The 8,324-nt window shown below is 44.1% G+C and overlaps 1 protein-coding gene across 2 annotated transcripts in view; it reads left to right on the plus strand.

The window, feature by feature from the left end:
- Positions 1–8,324, plus strand: part of EPB41L5 (erythrocyte membrane protein band 4.1 like 5) — a 71,737-nt gene that overhangs the window by 8,017 nt on the left and 55,396 nt on the right. For both annotated transcript variants that reach the window (XR_001482375.1, XM_015406992.1), the window contains exon 2: positions 4,740–4,844. Coding sequence is in view for 1 of the 2 variants with exons in the window: in XM_015406992.1 (XP_015262478.1) it covers positions 4,740–4,844 (105 nt within the window). In the remaining variant the exon portion in view is untranslated. The remainder of the gene's footprint in view (positions 1–4,739; positions 4,845–8,324) is intronic.

Genomic DNA, 8,324 nt, shown 5'->3' on the forward strand with positions numbered 1-8,324 from the left:
ACAGAAACTGGTTGAGTAGCATTCATATTTCAGGAAACATTAGTAATTGGTGGGTTAAGATTCTCTTGTTGGGTCTTTGCACAGGAATGAACATGCAGAGCAGCCATGCTGGATCAGACCAATGGCCCATTCATACCCATAGCTATGATGGGGCATTTGGGGGCAGAGCCCCACCAGGGACAAGCCCTGCCCCACCCCGGAAGGACACCAGACCCCCCACCCCGGTGTGCCTCTCCCCGCGGTGGTTGGGAGGCTGGAGAAGGAAAGCGAAGCTGCCCTGCCACTTCTGGTCAGTTTCACTCCCCAAGGAACACCTGTTAAACCTAATAGCTGATTGGAGGGAAGTGAAACTGACCAGAAGCTGCAGGGTGGCTTCCTTTTCTCTCCCCAACCTCCATGCTACCCGCCCCCCCCCCACATGCGGTTGGGTAATCTAATTAAGTTCTCTCCCCAGCCCCCTGCCCCACCGGCCAAAAATGTCTGGCTACGGGGCTGGGTCCATTTGACAACCAGATGCCCATGACCTATTAGATGTCTCCAGAAGGTCCACAAGCAGGGCATGGAGGCCAAACCCTCTTCCAGTTGATGCTCCCCAGCCCTGGTATAAAGCTAGTGTCTCTGATTCATTGGTGACTCAACAAGAAGTGCTGCCTGGGGCTTCTGGCCACGGCTCCCCACCAACCTTTGCCTTACCCTTCTCATCAGCTACTTCCCCAGGGGTCTTAAAACACAGCATGGAAAAGCCATGCATACCTGATGGGGCTTCCTGAACTCCTGAGTGTTGGGAGAGTCCTGTTGGATGTGTTGTGCTGTGTTTTAAGACACCTGGGGACTAAGGCAGAAAAGAGTATTAGCTGCTCTGGAGAGTTGTGGGTGGGCATGAGGTTCCCCCACACACATCTGCCATCTGAAACCACTGCTAATCCTGCTTTATTACAGAGCCAGTTCCACACTGGTAAGAGCTTGTCTGGCTGTTGATTAGTGGTACAGGGCATGCTTTGCATGCACAAGGTCCCAGGTTCAATCCCAGCGATGTCCAGTTTGGTGGTTAATGTGTGGTTAATTTTTGGTGGTTAATTTTTCCAACCCCTGATTTTACCTGACCTTTCCCCTCTATGTTAAATCAAATATTTTTGTTATTTTTGAATTTCAAAACACCTCAGGTGCCATTTAAGTTGTTTAAGTTAAAGTTATCCTCCCCTCAGGTTCCTGGGCTGAGCCAATAGCCACAATATTGTACTGTGACAGGGTGGGACAGCCAGAATTCTTCAGCAAAGAAGAAAACAAATTACTAGGGTGCCTCAGTCAGTAAAGGGAAAGAAAAATGGAGGGAAAATCTTGCCTCTGAGGTAGGGAAGTGAACAGGGCCACCATAACAGCTTTGACAGCAGCTGCCACCACAGCACAAGAGCTCAACTGTGTGGCTGAATGTAGCTGTGGCAGTAATTTTGTGGCTGCCTTCACCTTCTTCAGCAGAAATCCAAAGGTGTTCGCAAGCTCAAACCACCTTCTACAGCAGCCATCTTGCGGCAGCCATCTGTGGCTGCACCCATTGCACTGTCAGAAATCCAAAGGTGTTCGCAAGCTCAAAAAGGTTGCACTATATGTATATGAGCTGCAATGGCTCAAGTGGTTAAGACGCTGAACTGCAGGCTGTGGAAGGTCGGTAGTTCAGCAGTTCGAGACCCGAGTGTGCCGCATGACAGAGTGAGCTCCCGTCTCTAGTTCCAGTTTCTGCCAACCTAGCAGTTCGAAAGCAAGAAATTGCAAGTAGATAAATAGGTACCACTTCAGTAGGAAGGTAACAGCGTTCCGTGCGCCTTGGGGTTTAGTCATGCTGGCCACATGACCACGGAAATGTCTTCGGACAGCGCTGGCTCTTCGGCTTTGAAATGGACTTTAAATTGCACCGCACCAGTGCCCTGCCCATGCCCTGCCATGTCTAATGACGATTAGCCTGTGACCATGCTAACCCTGCCTTCCAACTCCAGAGCTGTTTCTTGCTGTTTACATTCCCATGCCGGGAGCAGCAGTGCCGCCAATTCCAAATAACTCCTCTTGCTGCTCTTGGCTCTCTTTACTCAGCACAGATCCTTCCTGACCCCTGTAGGCACCCAAACTGTCATTCTCATAGGGGCCTAGGTGTGGGGGGGTGTTGCTGCTTCAAAAACATTCAAAGGAGGCAATAGCACAACACCTCTCAGCAGGTTCGGATGCTCTGTGGGCACTCTCAGTCCTTGAGCGAACACTGGCAAAATGAGACTCCCTTCCTTCTGAAACACAGGGCAGCTTCCCCCTCCTGTCTCTCCATCCACATGGGGATAGGAGCAATCCTGGGTTAGGGGTGGGTTTTTTTTTGCTGAAGCAGCTCATCGGGGGGAGGGAGGTAAAGAACAAAACATTATTCATTTATTTTTATTTTAAAAAGCAGCAATACATAATGGCTGCCCCCTCCCCCCAAAAAAACATTGTCCCACAAACCAAAAAATCCTGGCTATGGGCCTGGATAACTCTGAGGTGAAATCAGTACATGCACAGACTTTAGTTCTTATGTTTCAGTTCTTAAGCTACTCATAGTTACTTAAATCTTTATGTTGAGAGGCTTTTGTTGCACTGTTTTCCCAAACACTCCAGTACACGTTCTTTGAGTATTCTCTGACTCTTTTGGTTTCCAGAAGGCTGGTGCACTCTTTACAGTACCCAAACCTCTTCTCTTGAAACACTAGTGTCTTGAGTTTTGAGCTGACTCTTAAGGTCTTCAGATTCAGTTTCTAACCACACCATACCATGGATCTCTTCACTCTTCAGAGCTAAGTCCCTGTTTGACTGGGTAGGGACAGTCTCCTTTCACTAGAAGATATATCCCCTTTCCTTGGCCTGAATGGGAGTCTTTGCCCACTTCCCTAACTTTCTTGCCAACTTTTCTCCAGTTCTCCTGTCTGCTCTCAGTCAGGGCTGAATTCCAAAACTTTCCTCCAGTTCTCCTGTTCTGTTCTCTGCTCTCAGTTAGGGCTGAGTTCTGTTCTCTGCTCTCAGTCAGGGCTGAATTCCAAAACTGTCAGTACTCAGCCCTTCTCAGATAGGGCTGAAATCAGACTGAATCCTCCTCAGCATCCCGTTCAGAAGTCTTTCTCTGCTTGGCTGATGCTAACCAGTCAGATCTCTTGGAACAGCCTGTCACTCAAGGCTCTCTGGCTCTGTGAAGAATTCACCCTTCACGGTCCTTTATCTGTTTACACAGCATTTCTGGGCTTTTAAACGTGCAGTCCATCACAGCCGTGTTTTTATATATCTGCATAGCCAATGAACTCTCCAGTGGCCATTCAGAAGTCTTGCTGGGCCACAGGTCCACCAAACCCCATCCACTTTCTAGAAATATTTGATGGACACTGTGGAACCACTAGTACAGTGGAACACTGATTGTTGTTTGGAACCTGCCAAAGGTGTGGCTGGAGAGAAGGCAGTTTTGAGCAGGAAGACAGCAGGCATGGAAAAAGTTAACTTTACCCCTTTTCCCTGAAGCTGTATTTCCTTTTCTAAACATTGGCCTGTAAAGTGTAATTTGGCTTTAATATGAACAGGTTCACAGTCCAGGGTTTTGGGGGAAGGAGAAGGCTTATAGGATGTGGCAGTTTTAAAATATATTTCTTAAAATAGTTAGATTCAACGAATGGAATATTTTGCTAGTTTTACACAGACTTCTAAGAACAGACAATGAATTTAAGAATATCTTGTGTGCTTACAGAACAGCAAGTTCCTGTGGATTCTTAAGAGACTTTGCCTTTGTTTTGATTTTATTATGAAGCTTAGAAAAGAATCTCTTAGAGAAGGAGGGTGAAAATGCTCGCTATGCTCTTTTTATCAATATAGAAATCATTTGTCTGAAATCCTTGCAACCCTTCGCTGTTCCTGAATGTGAACAATTTGATTTGGCATTCTGATTAGTAAAAAGCTTCTGGTCACAACTGAAATACTGTTTGCATAAGAACTTACTGAAACACTCTTTGAAAAGCACTTGCACACATCCTCTTCATTTTGACTTCTGTGTATGCATATCTTAAGGGTGTTTGAGACAACTTCTTCAGCACCCAAGATCATGTTGACTTGGGCAGGAGTACTTTCTTATATTACAGCTTCTAGAAAAACCTCACCTTTCTGTATCACTGTATTGAGGCAGCTTAAAAACAAAAACAATAATATGCTGAAAACCAATAAAATATTTAAATCAGCAGTAGGACAAACAACTAAAACAGCTAAATCAGCAGTAGGACAAACAACTAAAACAGCTACATTAAAAATACATTAAACAGAGTACAATGTGAGAATGATTTCTTGGCCTTCGCTGGTCTTGAAAGCTCTTCAGTGAAATAAGTACAGTTTTTAACCTTGTGTCCTCTTTTTATACTGTGACTGACTTTCTGCTAGTCCAGCAAGAGTGCAGAAGGTTTTGGAGTAATGGCAGAGTAGCATTTGGCATGTGACAGACTTAAAATTCAGCACATTTCGCTTATCAGGTATTGCTTAAGTATTAGTACCCGTAAGTCTGTCTTACTCTGGATCCCAGAACAGCCTTTTCTGGCTAGGGATAGTTCTGTAGCCGCAGATAAGACTAATGTCTGGAGAACGTGGGATGTGTTTTGCTAAAAGTCTTCAGTTGCTTGCAAAATTTGGCCTCGAACATAAACGTAATCAGCAACTACTGTGTGCTCCTTATGAACTAACTATTTTTATAATTTCAGAAAAAAGCCAAAGGACAGCATCTGTTCGAACAGATCATGTATCATCTAGACCTCATTGAAAACGACTACTTTGGACTACGGTTCATGGACTCTGCGCAAGTGGCAGTGAGTGAATTGGGATTTTTTTTTTTTTTGCAGTAGTAAATACACAAAACCATAATAGTGTGTGAATCTTTAGTTTAGTTTTATTATTACGGTCTTAAGACCAGCATACAATACAAACATAGTAAGAAAAAGAAGGAAAAAACAGAGATAATATACAGAATAAAATCTAAATTTAAAAAGTTTTAAAATGCGACTCCCGCAATCTAAGAATCCATGCACAGAACTCAGCAACTGAACATGTAATCTCTGCATTCTTATCGGATAGAAGCCAGTGAAGTCTTGCTTTGTTCGTATTGATGTGACCAGGTATCCTATCAACTAATGGGGTAATGATTTTAAGATGAGCCTCTCTGTAGAATGGGCAACTGAAAAACATATGCTCTACTGATTCGACCTCGCATGAAGTGCATGAATATAGCCTTTCAGGGTAGGGGTTTTTATTATACCTGCCTTGAATAACTGCAGATGGAAGGGCAGAACATCTGGCTAGGGTGAATGCCCTTCTAGAGTTCTTTCCCTCCACTGAAGTCAGATATGTAGCCAGCTCAATGGTGCTTTTGATATTTAGCAATACCCCGAGTTTTGAAGCCGTAGTGATATCAGACTGTCGTTCAGTATCCTCAACTCTTTTGTTTAATTAGCCCTTTGGGTGTGTGAATGTTTTATAATGCCTCCTGTCACACTCAAAAGTCGCCTTTCAGTACTCATTGCCAATATTAGTAGAGTGTTCTTACAGCTTTGTAGCAACAGCCCATTATGCACACACAGCTTATTGCAGAGAATCCGAGCATTCAAGTCTTTAAGCTTGACTTTGGAGTCTGTGCTTGCCATGCGCACTGTTCTCCCCCCCCTCGTGTATTTATTCTGCTCTGCGCTGCCTCCTCTCGCCACCCGGTTTAAAGCATGCAGCAGGAGGGGCAGCCCATCCAGGCTTGCTGTGCATGTGGGGAGCTGATGACTCCCTGGAGGCGCAGCCTTGCACTTCCTCCTCCGGTCACCTGGTTTAAACTGGGTGGCAGGAAAGGGCAGCTCAGCCAGGCTCACTGTGTGTGTGTGTGGGGGGAGCCAATGGCTCCCTGAAGGCGCAGCTCTACACTGCCTCTTCCTGCCACCCAGTTTAAACCGGGTGGCAGGAGAGGGCAGCCCAACTGGACTCGCTGTGCATGCAGGGAACCAACAGCTCCTTGCAGGCACAGCCCTGCGCTGCCTCCTCCTGCCACCTGGTTTAAACTGGCGGCAGGAGGAAGCAGCACAGCCAGGCTCACTGTGCGTACGGCTCCCTGCAGGCGCAGCATGGCTCCCTGCAGGCGCAGCTCTGCACTGCCGCCTCCTGTTACGTGGCTTAAACTGGGTGGCAGGAAAGGGCAGCCCATCCAGGCTCGCTGTGTGCTGCCTTTTCCTGCCATCTGATTTAAACCAGGCAGCATGAAAGGGCAGCCCAGCTGGGAGTCCTTCCTTCCTTCCTTCCTTCCTTGCGATCTGAGACTAGCATCAGTCTCATATTGCTAGACTGAGATTGCGTGTAAAAAAATTAAATGTCAAACAGTGAGGGATGCACCAATGAATGGGGGAAGGTACAGAGTGGGCAGAATGACCTGGATATGGGTGTGGCCTACAAGGGGCAGGAAAAGGGTGGGGGGAAATCTGAGGGAATCTGTATGCTTTCGAATAACCTTCGGCTTGGAAGCAAAGCAAGGGGAAAACGACACAAAAGCACTGTCAGAAAGCAGAATGAAAAATAAAACCTGTCGGACATGCACAGTGAAAGCAAGGCAAACACCCATGTATCATAGGCCAAAGGTGCCTTGTTCATGTTGCAGATATAACTTTAGTAGGGAATGCAGGCTTTTCCCCTTAGATAATATGTGCAAGTATTTGTTTTATTAATGGATTGCCTGACATTTTAGAAATAGCATATTCCTTTTGACGTGTGTGGTAGAAAATAATTAATAAGATTCCACAGCTGTCTGCTGCTTCTTGAGCCCGGACAGTGTACCATCATGGAAGTATCCCATAGGACTTTTCATATAAACATGCACACTTACCTGGTGCCTCTTGTTAGGCTTGAGATAGTGCTCTAGTGTCAATAAGACACCTTTTCCCTGTTATCTCAATCATATAAACATGCACACTCCCTTCCCTTGTCTTCTTGCGTTCTTTCATGACCTCTCCATTCTTGCAGCATGTAGCCTGGTTTCAGTGGTTAAGAAACTGGGAGCAAGGGTAGGGAATCATGAAACCTGTTCTATGTGGTATAGTCATCAAAACCTGACATTCCCATCTTGTGTCATTTTTAACGAGTAATGTATGGTGTTTGAGAGACCTCACCAAATCTCTCAGTATATTTTTCATTCCCCCCCCCCCCCCCACCATTTTTTGGACTTTAAATAATAGGGAATTATGTTCAACAGGAGGGAGGGAGGGAGAGTCATTCTGATACCCCAGTCTTCAGTATTGGGTTACAGTCTGTCTTGTGTTTTTGTCAACATAATAAAAAGCATGCTAAGGGGACCAAAATGGCATTCATACTTGAAATGTAAAATTGTATCCTGAACTTGCAGGCCTGAATTCATTCTTGTGACTCAGTGTTCTAGAGAGAGAACTGCATTGCAAATGGAGAATGTTGTACCTGAGAGTTAAACAAAAAGGTCTCATTTTGCTTTTCTGGGAAAAAGTGATATGAGTGCTCCATGGCAAAATGTTTAGGTGTACTAGATGTAGCCATGTTGGACTGAAGCAATAGAACAAAATTTGGGTCCATTAGCACCTGAAGTGCATTGAAGTGATTGCTTGTACCTTGTTTAAATCCCTGCCTCATTCACAATGCATGTCTTATGCATGTAAGTCTGTACAATTATCCAATCATTTGGTCACAGAATTACTTTTTATTTAATCATTAATGATTTAGAAACATTTTATGTGCTCTCTTCCCGTCGTCTCCCTTTACCCCCTCTCCTTGTGTCCCCCCATTACCCTTCACAGTTGTCTGAAAATTGCCCCTTCATATGCCATCTGGGATTTTATAGAATTGTTGTATATACATTTTATTTTATTTTAATTATATGCTGTTTTAGAGGTTTTTAAATTGTATTTTGTGGTTTGATGTTATCCGCCGTGAGCCGACTTTGGGGAGAGCGGGCTATAGATGAAACAAACAAATAAATAAAATAAACCTGCTCAGGGCAGCTTACAGACTAGAACATAATACAAACAGAACATTAGAAGTTGTTAATTAAGATTCAACATTGAGTTCTCAATTGAGATTGAGATTCTCATAGTAATGATGTCTTCTTGTGCTACTTGTTCTTCACAGGTTCTGTGACATGTTAGTTTTAGGTATTTTTTGTGTTCGCATTCTGATGTAGTAATTCGTTTGCTTAACAATATAATAATAATAATAATAATAATAATAATAATAATAATAATAATAATAATAATAATAATAATAATAATAATAATAATAATAATAATAATAATAAT

The sequence above is a fragment of the Gekko japonicus genome, unplaced genomic scaffold (genome assembly GCF_001447785.1).
Source record: "Gekko japonicus isolate JY-2015 unplaced genomic scaffold, Gekko_japonicus_V1.1 scaffold1847, whole genome shotgun sequence".
In the NCBI taxonomy this organism is placed as follows: Eukaryota; Metazoa; Chordata; class Lepidosauria; order Squamata; family Gekkonidae; genus Gekko; species Gekko japonicus.